We start from the raw sequence: 21,257 nt of genomic DNA, 5'->3' as shown, positions 1-21,257 counted from the left end.
TAATAACTAACCTCTAGAGATATCTGGTATTTATCATCATCATCATCACACCAGTAATAACTAACCTCTGGAGATATCTGGTATTTATCATCATCATCATCACACCAGTAATAACTAACCTCTAGAGATATCTGGTATTTATCATCATCACACCAGTAATAACTAACCTCTAGAGATATCTGGTATTTATCATCATCACACCAGTAATAACTAACCTCTAGAGATATCTGGTATTTATCATCATCACACCAGTAATAACTAACCTCTAGAGATATCTGGTATTTATCATCATCATCACACCAGTAATAACTAACCTCTAGAGATATCTGGTATTTATCATCATCACACCAGTAATAACTAACCACTCTAGAGATATCTCTAGAGATATCTGGTATTTATCATCATCACACCAGTAATAACTAACCTCTAGAGATATCTGGTATTTATCATCATCATCACACCAGTAATAACTAACCTCTGGAGATATCTGATATCTGGTCTATTCTATCATCATCACACCAGTAATAACTAACCTCTAGAGATATCTGGTATTTATCATCATCACACACAGTAATAACTAACCTCTAGAGATATCTGGTATTTATCATCATCATCACACCAGTAATAACTAACCTCTAGAGATATCTGGTATTTATCATCATCACACCAGTAATAACTAACCTCTAGAGATATCTGGTATTTATCATCATCACACCAGTAATAACTAACCTCTGGAGATATCTGGTATTTATCATCATCATCACACCAGTAATAACTAACCTCTAGAGATATCTGGTATTTATCATCATCACACCAGTAATAACTAACCTCTAGAGATATCTGGTATTTATCATCATCACACCAGTAATAACTAACCTCTAGAGATATCTGGTATTTATCATCACACACCAGTAATAACTAACCTCTAGAGATATCTGGTATTTATCATCATCACACCAGAGATAATAATCATCAACACTAATAACTAGAGATATCTGGTATTTATCATCATCACACCAGTAACAACTAACCTCTAGAGATATCTGGTATTTATCATCATCACACCAGTAATAACTAACCTCTAGAGATATCTGGTATTTATCATCATCACACCAGTAATAACTAACCTCTAGAGATATCTGGTATTTATCATCATCACACCAGTAATAACTAACCTCTAGAGATATCTGGTATTTATCATCATCACACCAGTAATAACTAACCTCTAGAGATATCTGGTATTTATCATCATCACACCAGTAATAACTAACCTCTAGAGATATCTGGTATTTATCATCATCACACCAGTAATAACTAACCTCTAGAGATATCTGGTATTTATCATCATCACACCAGTAATAACTAACCTCTAGAGATATCTGGTATTTATCATCATCACACCAGTAATAACTAACCTCTAGAGATATCTGGTATTTATCATCATCATCACACCAGTAATAACTAACCTCTAGAGATATCTGTTTATCATCATCACACCAGTAATAACTAACCTCTGGAGATATCTGGTATTTATCATCATCACACCAGTAATAACTAACCTCTAGAGATATCTGGTATTTATCATCATCACACCAGTAATAACTAACCTCTGGAGATATCTGGTATTTATCATCATCATCATCACACAGTAATAACTAACCTCTAGAGATATCTGGTATTTATCATCATCACACCAGTAATAACTAACCTCTAGAGATATCTGGTATTTATCATCATCATCACACAGTAATAACTAACCTCTAGAGATATCTGGTATTTATCATCATCACACCAGTAATAACTAACCTCTGGAGATATCTGGTATTTATCATCATCACACCAGTAATAACTAACCTCTAGAGATATCTGGTATTTATCATCATCATCACACCAGTAATAACTAACCTCTAGAGATATCTGGTATTTATCATCATCACACCAGTAATAACTAACCTCTAGAGATATCTGGTATTTATCATCATCACACCAGTAACAACTAACCTCTGGAGATATCTGGTATTTATTATCATCATCATCACACCAGTAATAACTAACCTCTAGAGATATCTGGTATTTATCATCATCACACCAGTAATAACTAACCTCTAGAGATATCTGGTATTTATCATCATCACACCAGTAATAACTAACCTCTAGAGATATCTGGTATTTATCATCATCACACCAGTAATAACTAACCTCTAGAGATATCTGGTATTTATCATCATCACACCAGTAATAACTAACCTCTAGAGATATCTGGTATTTATCATCATCATCATCACACCAGTAATAACTAACCTCTGGAGATATCTGGTATTTATCATCATCACACCAGTAATAACTAACCTCTAGAGATATCTGGTATTTATCATCATCACACCAGTAATAACTCTAGAATATCCATCTCAGAGATATCTCTAGAGATATCTGGTATTTATCATCATCACACCAGTAATAACTAACCTCTAGAGATATCTGGTATTTATCATCATCACACCAGTAATAACTAACCTCTGGAGATATCTGGTATTTATCATCATCATCATCACACAGTAATAACTAACCTCTGGAGATATCTGGTATTTATTCATCATCATCACACCAGTAATAACTAACCTCTAGAGATATCTGGTATTTATCATCATCATCATCACCAGTAATAACTAACCTCTAGAGATATCTGGTATTTATCATCATCACACCAGTAATAACTAACCTCTAGAGATATCTGGTATTTATCATCATCACACCAGTAATAACTAACCTCTAGAGATATCTGGTATTTATCATCATCATCATCACACCAGTAATAACTAACCTCTAGAGATATCTGGTATTTATCATCATCACACCAGTAATAACTAACCTCTAGAGATATCTGGTATTTATCATCATCATCATCACACCAGTAATAACTAACCTCTGGAGATATCTGGTATTTATCATCATCACACCAGTAATAACATCAACCTCTAGAGATATCTGGTATTTATCATCATCACACCAGTAATAACTAACCTCTGGAGATATCTGGTATTTATCATCATCATCACACCAGTAATAACTAACCTCTAGAGATATCTGGTATTTATCATCATCACACCAGTAATAACTAACCTCTAGAGATATCTGGTATTTATCATCATCACACCAGTAATAACTAACCTCTGGAGATATCTGGTATTTATCATCATCATCACCAGTAATAACTAACCTCTAGAGATATCTGGTATTTATCATCATCATCACACCAGTAATAACTAACCTCTAGAGATAACCTCTGGAGATATCTGGTATTTATCATCATCACACCAGTAATAACTAACCTCTAGAGATATCTGGTATTTATCATCATCACACCAGTAATAACTAACCTCTGGAGATATCTGGTATTTATCATCATCACACCAGTAATAACTAACCTCTAGAGATATCTGGTATTTATCATCATCACACCAGTAATAACTAACCTCTGGAGATATCTGGTATTTATCATCATCATCACACCAGTAATAACTAACCTCTAGAGATATCTGGTATTTATCATCATCATCACACCAGTAATAACTAACCTCTAGAGATATCTGGTATTTATCATCATCACACCAGTAATAACTAACCTCTAGAGATATCTGGTATTTATCATCATCACACCAGTAATAACTAACCTCTAGAGATATCTGGTATTTATCATCATCACACCAGTAATAACTAACCTCTAGAGATATCTGGTATTTATCATCATCACACCAGTAATAACTAACCTCTAGAGATATCTGGTATTTATCATCATCACACCAGTAATAACTAACCTCTAGAGATATCTGGTATTTATCATCATCACACCAGTAATAACTAACCTCTAGAGATATCTGGTATTTATCATCATCACACCAGTAATAACTAACCTCTAGAGATATCTGGTATTTATCATCATCACACCAGTAATAACTAACCTCTAGAGATATCTGGTATTTATCATCATCACACCAGTAATAACTAACCTCTAGAGATATCTGGTATTTATCATCATCACACCAGTAATAACTAACCTCTAGAGATATCTGGTATTTATCATCATCACACCAGTAATAACTAACCTCTAGAGATATCTGGTATTTATCATCATCACACCAGTAATAACTAACCTCTGGAGATATCTGGTATTTATCATCATCACACCAGTAATAACTAACCTCTAGAGATATCTGGTATTTATCATCATCACACCAGTAATAACTAACCTCTAGAGATATCTGGTATTTATCATCATCATCATCATCACACCAGTAATAACTAACCTCTAGAGATATCTGGTATTTATCATCATCACACCAGTAATAACTAACCTCTAGAGATATCTGGTATTTATCATCATCATCATCACACCAGTAATAACTAACCTCTAGAGATATCTGGTATTTATCATCATCACACCAGTAATAACTAACCTCTAGAGATATCTGGTATTTATCATCATCACACCAGTAATAACTAACCTCTAGAGATATCTGGTATTTATCATCATCACACCAGTAATAACTAACCTCTAGAGATATCTGGTATTTATCATCATCATCATCACACCAGTAACAACTAACCTCTAGAGATATCTGGTATTTATCATCATCATCATCACACCAGTAATAACTAACCTCTAGAGATATCTGGTATTTATCATCATCACACCAGTAACAACTAACCTCTAGAGATATCTGGTATTTATCATCATCACACCAGTAATAACTAACCTCTAGAGATATCTGGTATTTATCATCATCACACCAGTAATAACTAACCTCTAGAGATATCTGGTATTTATCATCATCACACCAGTAATAACTAACCTCTAGAGATATCTGGTATTTATCATCATCATCATCACACCAGTAATAACTAACCTCTAGAGATATCTGGTATTTATCATCATCACACCAGTAATAACTAACCTCTAGAGATATCTGGTATTTATCATCATCACACCAGTAATAACTAACCTCTAGAGATATCTGGTATTTATCATCATCACACCAGTAATAACTAACCTCTAGAGATATCTGGTATTTATCATCATCATCACACCAGTAACAACTAACCTCTAGAGATATCTGGTATTTATCATCATCACACCAGTAATAACTAACCTCTAGAGATATCTGGTATTTATCATCATCACACCAGTAATAACTAACCTCTAGAGATATCTGGTATTTATCATCATCACACCAGTAATAACTAACCTCTAGAGATATCTGGTATTTATCATCATCATCACACCAGTAATAACTAACCTCTAGAGATATCTGGTATTTATCATCATCACACCAGTAATAACTAACCTCTAGAGATATCTGGTATTTATCATCATCACACCAGTAATAACTAACCTCTAGAGATATCTGGTATTTATCATCATCACACCAGTAATAACTAACCTCTAGAGATATCTGGTATTTATCATCATCATCACACCAGTAATAACTAACCTCTAGAGATATCTGGTATTTATCATCATCATCATCACACCAGTAATAACTAACCTCTAGAGATATCTGGTATTTATCATCATCATCATCACACCAGTAATAACTAACCTCTAGAGATATCTGGTATTTATCATCATCACACCAGTAATAACTAACCTCTAGAGATATCTGGTATTTATCATCATCACACCAGTAATAACTAACCTCTAGAGATATCTGGTATTTATCATCATCACACCAGTAATAACTAACCTCTAGAGATATCTGGTATTTATCATCATCACACCAGTAATAACTAACCTCTAGAGATATCTGGTATTTATCATCATCACACCAGTAATAACTAACCTCTAGAGATATCTGGTATTTATCATCATCACACCAGTAATAACTAACCTCTGGAGATATCTGGTATTTATCATCATCACACCAGTAATAACTAACCTCTAGAGATATCTGGTATTTATCATCATCACACCAGTAATAACTAACCTCTAGAGATATCTGGTATTTATCATCATCACACCAGTAATAACTAACCTCTAGAGATATCTGGTATTTATCATCATCATCATCACACCAGTAATAACTAACCTCTGGAGATATCTGGTATTTATCATCATCACACCAGTAACAACTAACCTCTGGAGATATCTGGTATTTATCATCATCACACCAGTAATAACTAACCTCTAGAGATATCTGGTATTTATCATCATCACACCAGTAATAACTAACCTCTAGAGATATCTGGTATTTATCATCATCACACCAGTAATAACTAACCTCTAGAGATATCTGGTATTTATCATCATCACACCAGTAATAACTAACCTCTAGAGATATCTGGTATTTATCATCATCATCATCATCACACCAGTAATAACTAACCTCTAGAGATATCTGGTATTTATCATCATCATCACACCAGTAATAACTAACCTCTAGAGATATCTGGTATTTATCATCATCACACCAGTAATAACTAACCTCTAGAGATATCTGGTATTTATCATCATCATCACCAGTAATAACTAACCTCTAGAGATATCTGGTATTTATCATCATCACACCAGTAATAACTAACCTCTAGAGATATCTGGTATTTATCATCATCACACCAGTAATAACTAACCTCTAGAGATATCTGGTATTTATCATCATCACACCAGTAATAACTAACCTCTAGAGATATCTGGTATTTATCATCATCATACACCAGTAATAACTAACCTCTAGAGATATCTGGTATTTATCATCATCACACCAGTAATAACTAACCTCTAGAGATATCTGGTATTTATCATCATCACACCAGTAATAACTAACCTCTAGAGATATCTGGTATTTATCATCATCATCATCATCACACCAGTAATAACTAACCTCTGGAGATATCTGGTATTTATCATCATCATCACACCAGTAATAACTAACCTCTAGAGATATCTGGTATTTATCATCATCACACCAGTAATAACTAACCTCTAGAGATATCTGGTATTTATCATCATCACACCAGTAATAACTAACCTCTAGAGATATCTGGTATTTATCATCATCACACCAGTAATAACTAACCTCTAGAGATATCTGGTATTTATCATCATCACACCAGTAATAACTAACCTCTAGAGATATCTGGTATTTATCATCATCATCACACCAGTAATAACTAACCTCTAGAGATATCTGGTATTTATCATCATCACACCAGTAATAACTAACCTCTAGAGATATCTGGTATTTATCATCATCACACCAGTAATAACTAACCTCTGGAGATATCTGGTATTTATCATCATCACTCCAGTAATAACTAACCTCTAGAGATATCTGGTATTTATCATCATCACACCAGTAATAACTAACCTCTAGAGATATCTGGTATTTATCATCATCATCATCATCACACCAGTAATAACTAACCTCTAGAGATATCTGGTATTTATCATCATCACACCAGTAATAACTAACCTCTAGAGATATCTGGTATTTATCATCATCATCATCACACCAGTAATAACTAACCTCTAGAGATATCTGGTATTTATCATCATCACACCAGTAATAACTAACCTCTGGAGATATCTGGTATTTATCATCATCACACCAGTAATAACTAACCTCTAGAGATATCTGGTATTTATCATCATCACACCAGTAATAACTAACCTCTGGAGATATCTGGTATTTATCATCATCATCACACCAGTAATAACTAACCTCTGGAGATATCTGGTATTTATCATCATCACACCAGTAATAACTAACCTCTGGAGATATCTGGTATTTATCATCATCACACCAGTAATAACTAACCTCTAGAGATATCTGGTATTTATCATCATCACACCAGTAATAACTAACCTCTAGAGATATCTGGTATTTATCATCATCATCATCATCACACCAGTAATAACTAACCTCTGGAGATATCTGGTATTTATCATCATCATCACACCAGTAATAACTAACCTCTAGAGATATCTGGTATTTATCATCATCATCATCACACCAGTAATAACTAACCTCTAGAGATATCTGGTATTTATCATCATCACACCAGTAATAACTAACCTCTAGAGATATCTGGTATTTATCATCATCACACCAGTAATAACTAACCTCTAGAGATATCTGGTATTTATCATCATCACACCAGTAATAACTAACCTCTGGAGATATCTGGTATTTATCATCATCACACCAGTAACAACTAACCTCTAGAGATATCTGGTATTTATCATCATCATCATCACACCAGTAATAACTAACCTCTAGAGATATCTGGTATTTATCATCATCACACCAGTAATAACTAACCTCTAGAGATATCTGGTATTTATCATCATCACACCAGTAATAACTAACCTCTAGAGATATCTGGTATTTATCATCATCACACCAGTAATAACTAACCTCTAGAGATATCTGGTATTTATCATCATCACACCAGTAATAACTAACCTCTAGAGATATCTGGTATTTATCATCATCACACCAGTAATAACTAACCTCTAGAGATATCTGGTATTTATCATCATTACACCAGTAATAACTAACCTCTAGAGATATCTGGTATTTATCATCATCATCATCACACCAGTAATAACTAACCTCTAGAGATATCTGGTATTTATCATCATCATCATCATCACACCAGTAATAACTAACCTCTAGAGATATCTGGTATTTATCATCATCACACCAGTAATAACTAACCTCTAGAGATATCTGGTATTTATCATCATCATCATCACACCAGTAATAACTAACCTCTAGAGATATCTGGTATTTATCATCATCACACCAGTAATAACTAACCTCTAGAGATATCTGGTATTTATCATCATCATCACACACCAGTAATAACTAACCTCTAGAGATATCTGGTATTTATCATCATCACACCAGTAATAACTAACCTCTAGAGATATCTGGTATTTATCATCATCATCATCACACCAGTAATAACTAACCTCTAGAGATATCTGGTATTTATCATCATCATCATCATCACACCAGTAATAACTAACCTCTAGAGATATCTGGTATTTATCATCATCACACCAGTAATAACTAACCTCTAGAGATATCTGGTATTTATCATCATCACACCAGTAATAACTAACCTCTAGAGATATCTGGTATTTATCATCATCACACCAGTAATAACTAACCTCTAGAGATATCTGGTATTTATCATCATCATCATCACACCAGTAATAACTAACCTCTAGAGATATCTGGTATTTATCATCATCATCATCATCAGTAATAACTAACCTCTAGAGATATCTGGTATTTATCATCATCACACCAGTAATAACTAACCTCTAGAGATATCTGGTATTTATCATCATCATCATCATCACACCAGTAATAACTAACCTCTAGAGATATCTGGTATTTATCATCATCACACCAGTAATAACTAACCTCTAGAGATATCTGGTATTTATCATCATCACACCAGTAATAACTAACCTCTAGAGATATCTGGTATTTATCATCATCACACCAGTAATAACTAACCTCTAGAGATATCTGGTATTTATCATCATCACACCAGTAATAACTAACCTCTAGAGATATCTGGTATTTATCATCATCACACCAGTAATAACTAACCTCTGGAGATATCTGGTATTTATCATCATCACACCAGTAATAACTAACCTCTAGAGATATCTGGTATTTATCATCATCATCACACCAGTAATAACTAACCTCTAGAGATATCTGGTATTTATCATCATCACACCAGTAATAACTAACCTCTAGAGATATCTGGTATTTATCATCATCACACCAGTAATAACTAACCTCTAGAGATATCTGGTATTTATCATCATCACACCAGTAATAACTAACCTCTAGAGATATCTGGTATTTATCATCATCACACCAGTAATAACTAACCTCTAGAGATATCTGGTATTTATCATCATCACACCAGTAATAACTAACCTCTAGAGATATCTGGTATTTATCATCATCATCATCATCACACCAGTAATAACTAACCTCTAGAGATATCTGGTATTTATCATCATCACACCAGTAATAACTAACCTCTAGAGATATCTGGTATTTATCATCATCACACCAGTAATAACTAACCTCTAGAGATATCTGGTATTTATCATCATCATCACCAGTAATAACTAACCTCTAGAGATATCTGGTATTTATCATCATCATCATCATCACACCAGTAATAACTAACCTCTAGAGATATCTGGTATTTATCATCATCACACCAGTAATAACTAACCTCTAGAGATATCTGGTATTTATCATCATCACACCAGTAATAACTAACCTCTAGAGATATCTGGTATTTATCATCATCACACCAGTAATAACTAACCTCTAGAGATATCTGGTATTTATCATCATCACACCAGTAATAACTAACCTCTAGAGATATCTGGTATTTATCATCATCATCACACCAGTAATAACTAACCTCTAGAGATATCTGGTATTTATCATCATCACACCAGTAATAACTAACCTCTAGAGATATCTGGTATTTATCATCATCACACCAGTAATAACTAACCTCTAGAGATATCTGGTATTTATCATCATCACACCAGTAATAACTAACCTCTAGAGATATCTGGTATTTATCATCATCACACCAGTAATAACTAACCTCTAGAGATATCTGGTATTTATCATCATCACACCAGTAATAACTAACCTCTAGAGATATCTGGTATTTATCATCATCACACCAGTAATAACTAACCTCTAGAGATATCTGGTATTTATCATCATCACACCAGTAATAACTAACCTCTAGAGATATCTGGTATTTATCATCATCACACCAGTAATAACTAACCTCTAGAGATATCTGGTATTTATCATCATCATCACCAGTAATAACTAACCTCTAGAGATATCTGGTATTTATCATCATCACACCAGTAATAACTAACCTCTAGAGATATCTGGTATTTATCATCATCACACCAGTAATAACTAACCTCTAGAGATATCTGGTATTTATCATCATCACACCAGTAATAACTAACCTCTAGAGATATCTGGTATTTATCATCATCACACCAGTAATAACTAACCTCTAGAGATATCTGGTATTTATCATCATCATCACACACAGTAATAACTAACCTCTAGAGATATCTGGTATTTATCATCATCACACCAGTAATAACACCAGTAATAACTAACCTCTAGAGATATCTGGTATTTATCATCATCACACCAGTAATAACTAACCTCTAGAGATATCTGGTATTTATCATCACCATCATCACACCAGTAATAACTAACCTCTAGAGATATCTGGTATTTATCATCATCACACCAGTAATAACTAACCTCTAGAGATATCTGGTATTTATCATCATCACACCAGTAATAACTAACCTCTAGAGATATCTGGTATTTATCATCATCACACCAGTAATAACTAACCTCTAGAGATATCTGGTATTTATCATCATCACACCAGTAATAACTAACCTCTAGAGATATCTGGTATTTATCATCATCACACCAGTAATAACTAACCTCTAGAGATATCTGGTATTTATCATCATCATCACACAGTAATAACTAACCTCTAGAGATATCTGGTATTTATCATCATCACACCAGTAATAACTAACCTCTAGAGATATCTGGTATTTATCATCATCATCACACCAGTAATAACTAACCTCTAGAGATATCTGGTATTTATCATCATCACACCAGTAATAACTAACCTCTAGAGATATCTGGTATTTATCATCATCATCACACAGTAATAACTAATAACTACAGTCTAGAGATATCTGGTATATTTACTCAGTCATACTGAGCCCTAAACAGGAGGGTTGGAATGCGTTATAACTACACCATACTGAGCCCTAAACAGGATATCTGGTATTTATCATACAGCCCTAAACAGGAGGGTTGGAACGCTGCGTTATAACTACAGTCAACTAGCCCTAAACAGGAGGGTTGGAACCTCTAGAGTCATATCTGAGCCCTAAACAGGAGGGTTGGAACGCTGCTATATAACACAGTCATACTGAGCCCTAAACAGGAGGGTTGGAACGCTGCTATATAACTACAGTCATACTGAGCCCTAAACAGGTGGGTTGGAACGCTGCGTTATAACTACTACAGTCATACTGAGCCCTAAACAGGTGGGTTGGAACGCTGCTATTTACTACAGTCATACTGAGCCCTAAACAGGAGGGTTGGAACCTGCTATATAACTACAGTCATACTGAGCCCTAAACAGGAGGGTTGGAACGCTGCTATATAACTACAGTCATACTGAGCCCTAAACAGGAGGGTTGGAACGCTTTATAACTCAGTCATACTGAGCCCTAAACAGGAGGGTTGGAACGCTGCGTTATAACTACAGTCATACTGAGCCCTAAACAGGAGGGTTGGAACGCTGCTATATAACTACAGTCATACTGAGCCCTAAACAGGAGGGTTGGAACGCTGCTATATAACTACAGTCATACTGAGCCCTAAACAGGAGGGTTGGAACGCTGCGTTATAACTACAGTCATACTGAGCCCTAAACAGGAGGGTTGGAACGCTGCGTTATAACTACAGTCATACTGAGCCCTAAACAGGAGGGTTGGAACGCTGCTGGCAGCCTGACAAGAACACAAACTAGACACGCACTTAGAGGAAAGTTCTCAGCAGGCCGGGCTAACAGTCAGATTGACCAGCAGACAGAGTGCGCTACCGTGATGTACCTTTCTTGTCTTCCCGTGACTTCTGTTCAGTCAGGTCAGCCAGGAAGTGGAGAGGGCTCTGGGACTCCGGGGGAGTCAGTTTGGAGTCAGAAGAGGGGTCCGAGGCAGGGCTGGAGCCTCCGTTAGTCTCAGCTTTACCCTGGATGGGGTTCAGCTGCCCAGGCTCTGTCTTCACGTTACATAGAGAGATCTTGTTGCTGTGGTTTAACACGTTCTGGAGAACCTGACCAGGAGAGACAGGTCAACAACAACACGTCACAGACTACACAGGTCAACAACAACACATCACAGACTACACAGGTCAACAACAACACATCACATACTACACAGGTCAACAACAACACATCACAGACTACACAGGTCAACAACAACACATCACAGACTACACAGGTCAACAACAACACATCACAGACTACACAGGTCAACAACAACACATCACAGACTACACAGGTCAACAACAACACATCACAGACTACACAGGTCAACAACAACACATCACAGATTACACAGGTCAACAACAACACGTCACAGACTACACAGGTCAACAACAACACATCACAGACTACACAGGTCAACAACAACACATCACAGACTACACAGGTCAACAACAACACATCACAGACTACACAGGTCAACAACAACACACCACAGACTACACAGGTCAACAACAACACATCACAGACTACACAGGTCAACAACAACACATCACAGATTACACAGGTCAACAACAACACATCACAGACTACACAGGTCAACAACAACACATCACAGACTACACAGGTCAACAACAACACATCACAGACTACACAGGTCAACAACAACACATCACAGACTACACAGGTCAACAACAACACATCACAGACTACACAGGTCAACAACAACACATCACAGACACACTGTTCAACAGACTACACCGAGCTCTAACTAGTCTATATTACTGAGCTAACAGACAGAGCTCTAACTAGTCTATATTACTGAGCTAACAGAGGTCTAACTAGACTATATTACTGAGCTAACAGACAGAGCTCTAACTAGTCTACATTACTGAGATAACAGACAGAGCTCTAACTAGTCTACATTACTGAGATAACAGACAGAGCTCTAACTAGTCTACATTACTGAGCTAACAGAGGTCTAACTAGTCTAGATTACTGAGCTAACAGACAGAGCTCTAACTAGTCTATATTACTGAGCTAACAGACAGAGCTCTAACTAGTCTACATTACTGAGCTAACAGACAGAGCACTAACTAGTCTATATTACTGAGCTAACAGAGGTCTAACTAGTCTATATTACTGAGCTAACAGACAGAGCACTAACTAGTCTATATTACTGAGCTAACAGACAGAGCTCTAACTAGTCTACATTACTGAGCTAACAGACAGAGCACTAACTAGTTTATATTACTGAGCTAACACGAGGTCTAACTAGTCTATATTACTGAGTTAAAAGACAGAGCTCTAACTAGTCTGCATTACTGAGCTAACAGACAGAGGTCTAACTAGTCTATATTACTGAGCTAACAGACAGAGCACTAACTAGTTTATATTACTGAGCTAACAGAGGTCTATCTAGTCTATATTACTGAGCTAACAGACAGAGCTCTAACTAGTCTATATTACTGAGCTAACAGAGGTCTAACTAGTCTATATTACTGAGCTAACAGACAGAGATCTAACTGGTCTATATTACTGAGCTAACAGACAGAGCTCTAACTGGTCTATATTACTGAGCTAACAGAGGTCTAACTAGTCTAGATTACTGAGCTAACAGACAGAGCACTAACTAGTCTATATTACTGAGCTAACAGAGGTCTAACTAGTCTATATTACTGAGCTAACAGACAGAGCTCTAACTAGTCTATATTACTGAGCTAACAGACAGAGGTCTAACTAGTCTACATTACTGAGATAACAGACAGAGCACTAACTAGTTTATATTACTGAGCTAACAGAGGTCTAACTAGTCTATATTACTGAGCTAACAGACAGAGCTCTAACTAGTCTATATTACTGAGCTAACAGAGGTCTAACTAGTCTATATTACTGAGCTAACAGACAGAGCACTAACTAGTCTATATTACTGAGCTAACAGACAGAGCTCTAACTAGTCTACATTACTGAGCTAACAGAGGTCTAACTAGTCTAGATTACTGAGCTAACAGATGTCTAACTAGTCTATATTACTGAGCTAACAGACAGAGCTCTAGATTCCAGAGCAGGACAGAGGATGGGTTTGGCAGGACTGGGTTTGGCAATACTGGGTTTGGCAGTACTGGGTTTGGGTTTGGCAGGACTGGGTTTGGCAATACTGGGTTTGGCAATACTGGGTTTGGCAATACTGGGTTTGGCAATACAGGACTGGGTTTGGCAATACTGGGTTTGGCAGTACTGGGTTTGGCAGGACTGGATTTGGCAGTACTGGGTTTGGCAGTACTGGGTTTGGCAGGACTGGGTTTGGCAGGACTGGGTTTGGCAGGACTGGGTTTGGCAGTACTGGATTTGGCAATACTGGGTTTGGCAGGACTGGGTTTGGCAGGACTGGGTTTGGCAGGACTGGGTTTGGCCGTACTGGGTTTGGCCGTACTGGGTTTGGCCGTACTGGGTTTGGCCGTACTGGGTTTGGCCGTACTGGGTTTGGCCGTACTGGGTTTGGCAGTACTGGGTTTGGCAGTACTGGGTTTGGCAGTACTGGGTTTGGCAGTACTGGGTTTGGCAGGACTGGGTTTGGCAGGACTGGGTTTGGGTTTGGCAGTACTGGGTTTGGCAGTACTGGGTTTGGCAGTACTGGGTTTGGCCGTACTGGGTTTGGCAGTACTGGGTTTGGCAGGACTGGGTTTGGGTTTGGCAGTACTGGGTTTGGCAATACTGGGTTTGGCAGTACTGGGTTTGGCAATACTGGGTTTGGCAGTACTGGGTTTGGCAGTACTGGGTTTGGCAGTACTGGGTTTGGCAGTACTGGGTTTGGCAGTACTGGGTTTGGCCGTACTGGGTTTGGCCGTACTGGGTTTGGCCGTACTGGGTTTGGCCGTACTGGGTTTGGCAGTACTTGGTTTTGCAGGACTGGAAACCAGAATGTGCGTCCCAAATACCACCTTATTCCCATGTAGTGAATACGGTGCAATAGAGCTCTGGTCAAAAGTAGTGCACTATATAGGGAATATTGTTCTATAGGGCTCTGGTCTAAAGTAGTGCACTATATAGGGAATAGGGTTCTATAGGACCCTGGTCTCCTGGTCTAAAGTAGTGCACTATATAGGGAATATGGTTCTATAGGGCCCTGGTCTAAAGTAGTGCACTATAATAGGGAATAGGGTTCCATAGAGCTCTGGTCTAAAGTAGTGCACTATGTAGGGAATAGGGTGCCATAGGGTCCTGGTCTAAAGTAGTGCACTACGTTGGGAATAGGGTGCCATAGAGCTCTGGTCTAAAGTAGTGCACTATGTAGGGAATAGTGTGCCACTTGGGAAGCAGCAGAAACAGAGCAGCAGCAGTGTATCTCCATACCTGAGAGACTCCGTTGGTAGCAGGCAGCTTGCTGAGTAGAGGGTTGTGTTTCCCAGTACAGACACAGGGAGACCTGATGCTGTACTTCTCCCTGAACAGATGCATGGCACTCACCACCTCTGTCAGAACTGCACAACAGACCACTGGTCATTAGTACACACTTCTGTCAGCATGTTAGACCTACACGGTGTTACTGTCAGAGGAGAACAATGTAATGGAGTCCTGTCTTGTAGTTTAACTCTGTGTTGTAATGGAGTCCTGTCTTGTACTTTAACTCTGTGTTGTAATGGAGTCCTGTCTTGTACTTTAACTCTGTGTTGTAAGTCCTGTCTTGTACTTTAACTCTGTGTTGTAATGGAGTCCTGTCTTGAGTTGTACTTTAACTCTGTGTTGTAATGGAGTCCTGTGTTGTACTTTAACTCTGTGTTGTAATGGAGTCCTGTCTTGTAGTTTAACTCTGTGTTGTAATGGAGTCCTGTGTTGTACTTTAACTCTGTGTTGTAATGGAGTCCTGTCTTGTACTTTAACTCTGTGTTGTAATGGAGTCCTGTGTTGTACTTTAACTCTGTGTTGTAATGGAGTCCTGTGTTGTACTTTAACTCTGTGTTGTAATGGAGTCCTGTCTTTAACTCTGTGTTGTAATGTTTAAACTCTGTGTTGTAATGGAGTCCTGTCTTGTAGTTTAACTCTGTGTTGTAATGGAGTCCTGTCTTGTAGTTTAACTCTTGTTGTAACTCTGTGTTGTAATGAAGTCCTGTCTTGGGTCCTGTCTTGGGTTGTACTTTAACTCTGTGTTGTAATGGAGTCCTGTGTTGTAGTTTAACGCTGTGTTTAACTCTGTAATGGAGTCCTGTCTTGTAGTTTAACTCTGTGTTGTAATGAAGTCCTGTCTTGAGTTGTACTTGAACTCTGTGTTGTAATGGAGTCCTGTCTTGTAGTTTGACTCTGTGTTGTAATGGAGTCCTGTCTTGTAGTTTAACTCTGTTGTAATGGAGTCCTGTGTTGTACTTTAACTCTGTGTTGTAATGGAGTCCTGTCTTGTACTTTAACTCTGTGTTGTAATGGAGTCCTGTCTTGTACTTTAACTCTGTGTTGTAATGGAGTCCTGTCTTGTACTTTAACTCTGTGTTGTAATGGAGTCCTGTCTTGAGTTGTACTTTAACTCTGTGTTGTAATGGAGTCCTGTGTTGTACTTTAACTCTGTGTTGTAATGGAGTCCTGTCTTGTAGTTTAACTCTGTGTTGTAATGGAGTCCTGTGTTGTACTTTAACACTGTGTTGTAAGTCCTGTGTTGTACTTTAACTCTGTGTTGTAATGGAGTCCTGTCTTGAGTTGTACTTTAACTCTGTGTTGTAATGGAGTCCTGTGTTGTACTTTAACTCTGTGTTGTAATGGAGTCCTGTCTTGTAGTTTAACTCTGTTGTAATGGAGTCCTGTGTTGTACTTTAACTCTGTGTTGTAATGGAGTCCTGTCTTGTAGTTTAACTCTGTTGTAATGGAGTCCTGTGTTGTACTTTAACTCTGTGTTGTAATGGAGTCCTGTGTTGTACTTTAACGCTGTGTTGTAATGGAGTCCTGTCTTGTAGTTTAACTCTGTGTTGTAATGGAGTCCTGTCTTGTAGTTTAACTCTGTTGTAATGGAGTCCTGTCTTGTAGTTTAACTCTGTGTTGTAATGAAGTCCTGTCTTGAGTTGTACTTGAACTCTGTTGTAATGGAGTCCTGTCTTGTAGTTTAACTCTGTGTTGTAATGGAGTCCTGTTTTGTGTTCTACTTTCCTAACTGAATAATGAAAGCTATTCCAGCCCAGGCTGAGGTCCAGACAGAGAGAGAGGTACAGAAATCATTGGTTCCTACCAGTTCCTGGGATAATCTGTGTTGGCATCAAGTACTTGTGACCATGCTGCTGTCCCTTGACACACTTCAGCCAGGCGTACAGCTCTTTGTCTGGAGGAACAACAACACACACATTACAACCCTCAAACCAACAAACCCCGTCAGGTCTCCATGGAAACCCCGTCTGGCTGCTTCCCAAACGCTACTCTAGTCCCTTTATAGTGCACTGCTTTGACCAGGGCTCTGTGGGTGTTGGAGTGGTCCACTATGAAGGGAATAGGGTCCCATTTGGGCCTCAGACACTACATGGGAACAGACCGTGTTGATGTTCCACCCCTCTCTCAGGAGTTTACAGGTTCAACTGGAGAATTAGGATGAATCCTCTGCTGCTGCTTCTCAACATGGGGAATCATATCAACGAGAACAACACTGTTAATGCTAATAACACACTGTCTGCTGTAGGAGCTGTGATGGATGGGGTTTCACTCTGTAGGAGCTGTGATGGATGGGGTTTCACTCTGTAGGAGCTGTGATGGATGGGGTTTCACTCTCTGTAGGAGCTGTGATGGATGGGGTTTCACTCTCTGTAGGAGCTGTGATGGATGGGGTTTCACTCTCTCTAGGAGCTGTGATGGATGGGGTTTCACTCTCTCTAGGAGCTGTGATGGATGGGGTTTCACTCTCTGTAGGAGCTGTGATGGATGGGGTTTCACTCTCTGTAGGAGCTGTGATGGATGGGGTTTCACTCTGTAGGAGCTGTGATGGATGGGGTTTCACTCTCTCTAGGAGCTGTGATGGATGGGGTTTCACTCTCTGTAGGAGCTGTGATGGATGGGGTTTCACTCTCTGTAGGAGCTGTGATGGATGGGGTTTCACTCTGTAGGAGCTGTGATGGATGGGGTTTCACACTCTGTAGGAGCTGTGATTTCACACTCTCTAGGAGCTGTGATGGATGGGGTTTCACTCTGTAGGAGCTGTGATGGATGGGGTTTCACTCTCTAGGAGCTGTGATGGATGGGGTTTCACTCTCTAGGAGCTGTGATGGATGGGGTTTCACTCTGTAGGAGCTGTGATGGATGGGGTTTCACACTCTCTGTAGGAGCTGTGATGGATGGGGTTTCACACTCTCTGTAGGAGCTGTGATGGATGGGGTTTCACACTCTCTGTAGGAGCTGTGATGGATGGGGTTTCACTCTGTAGGAGCTGTGATGGATGGGGTTTCACTCTGTAGGAGCTGTGATGGATGGGGTTTCACTCTCTAGGAGCTGTGATGGATGGGGTTTCACACTCTGTAGGAGCTGTGATTTCACACTCTCTAGGAGCTGTGATGGATGGGGTTTCACTCTGTAGGAGCTGTGATGGATGGGGTTTCACTCTGTAGTAGCTGTGATGGATGGGGTTTCACACTCTAGGAGCTGTGATGGATGGGGGTTCACACTCTCTAGGAGCTGTGATGGATGGGGTTTCACTCTGTAGGAGCTGTGATGGATGGGGTTTCACTCTCTAGGAGCTGTGATGGATGGGGTTTCACTCTCTAAGAGCTGTGATGGATGGGGTTTCACACTCTCTAAGAGCTGTGATGGATGGGGTTTCACTCTCTAAGAGCTGTGATGGATGGGGTTTCACTCTCTAGGAGCTGTGATGGATGGGGTTTCACACTCTCTAGGAGCTGTGATGGATGGGGTTTCACTCTGTAGGAGCTGTGATGGATGGGGTTTCACACTCTCTAGGAGCTGTGATGGATGGGGGTTCACACTCTAGGAGCTGTGATGGATGGGGGTTCACTCTGTAGGAGCTGTGATGGATGGGGTTTCACTCTCTAGGAGCTGTGATGGATGGGGTTTCACACTCTCTGTAGGAGCTGTGATGGATGGGGTTTCACACTCTCTGTAGGAGCTGTGATGGATGGGGTTTCACACTCTCTGTAGGAGCTGTGATGGATGGGGTTTCACACTCTCTGTAGGAGCTGTGATGGATGGGGTTTCACACTCTCTGTGATGGAGCTGTGATGGATGGGGTTTCACACTCTCTGTAGGAGCTGTGATGGATGGGGTTTGGATGGGGTTTCACTCTCTGTAGGAGCTGTGATGGATGGGGTTTCACACTCTCTAGGAGCTGTGATGGATGGGGTTTCACACTCTCTAAGAGCTGTGATGGATGGGGTTTCACACTCTCTGTAGGAGCTGTGATGGATGGGGTTTCACTCTAAGAGCTGTGATGGATGGGGTTTCACTCTCTAGGAGCTGTGATGGATGGGGTTTCACACTCTCTAGGAGCTGTGATGGATGGGGTTTCACACTCTCTAGGAGCTGTGATGGATGGGGTTTCACACTCTCTAGGAGCTGTGATGGATGGGGTTTCACACTCTCTAAGAGCTGTGATGGATGGGGTTTCACTCTAAGAGCTGTGATGGATGGGGTTTCACTCTCTAGGAGCTGTGATGGATGGGGTTTCACACTCTCTAAGAGCTGTGATGGATGGGGTTTCACTCTCTGTAGGAGCTGTGATGGATGGGGTTTCACTCTCTGTAGGAGCTGTGATGGATGGGGTTTCACTCTCTGTAGGAGCTGTGATGGATGGGGTTTCACTCTCTGTAGGAGCTGTGATGGATGGGGTTTCACTCTCTCTAGGAGCTGTGATGGATGGGGTTTCACTCTCTGTAGGAGCTGTGATGGATGGGGTTTCACTCTCTGTAGGAGCTGTGATGGATGGGGTTTCACTCTGTAGGAGCTGTGATGGATGGGGTTTCACACTCTCTGTAGGAGCTGTGATGGATGGGGTTTCACACTCTCTAGGAGCTGTGATGGATGGGGTTTCACTCTGTAGGAGCTGTGATGGATGGGGTTTCACTCTCTAGGAGCTGTGATGGATGGGGTTTCACTCTCTAGGAGCTGTGATGGATGGGGTTTCACTCTCTAGGAGCTGTGATGGATGGGGTTTCACTCTGTAGGAGCTGTGATGGATGGGGTTTCACACTCTCTGTGAGGAGCTGTGATGGATGGGGTTTCACTCTGGGGTTTCACACTCTAGGAGCTGTGATGGAGCTGTGATGGATGGGGTTTCACACTCTCTGTAGGAGCTGTGATGGATGGGGTTTCACTCTGTAGGAGCTGTGATGGATGGGGTTTCACTCTGTAGGAGCTGTGATGGATGGGGTTTCATCTCTAGGAGCTGTGATGGA

At 39.2% G+C, this 21,257-nt stretch overlaps 1 protein-coding gene across 1 annotated transcript in view; it reads right to left on the bottom strand.

Moving 5' to 3' along the window:
* The window catches only part of LOC124021599 (probable JmjC domain-containing histone demethylation protein 2C), a 137,304-nt gene that overhangs the window by 55,228 nt on the left and 60,819 nt on the right, over window positions 1-21,257 (bottom strand). The window contains 3 exon segments of the mRNA XM_046336739.1: window positions 12,737-12,959; window positions 16,243-16,370; window positions 18,098-18,187. Of these exon segments, the coding sequence (XP_046192695.1) occupies window positions 12,737-12,959; window positions 16,243-16,370; window positions 18,098-18,187 (441 nt within the window).

The sequence above is a fragment of the Oncorhynchus gorbuscha genome, unplaced genomic scaffold, assembly GCF_021184085.1.
Source record: "Oncorhynchus gorbuscha isolate QuinsamMale2020 ecotype Even-year unplaced genomic scaffold, OgorEven_v1.0 Un_scaffold_1137, whole genome shotgun sequence".
Classification (NCBI taxonomy): Eukaryota; Metazoa; Chordata; class Actinopteri; order Salmoniformes; family Salmonidae; genus Oncorhynchus; species Oncorhynchus gorbuscha.
The sequence above is the reverse complement of the archived record's forward strand: the minus strand, read 5'-3'. Positions and strand labels throughout refer to the sequence as shown.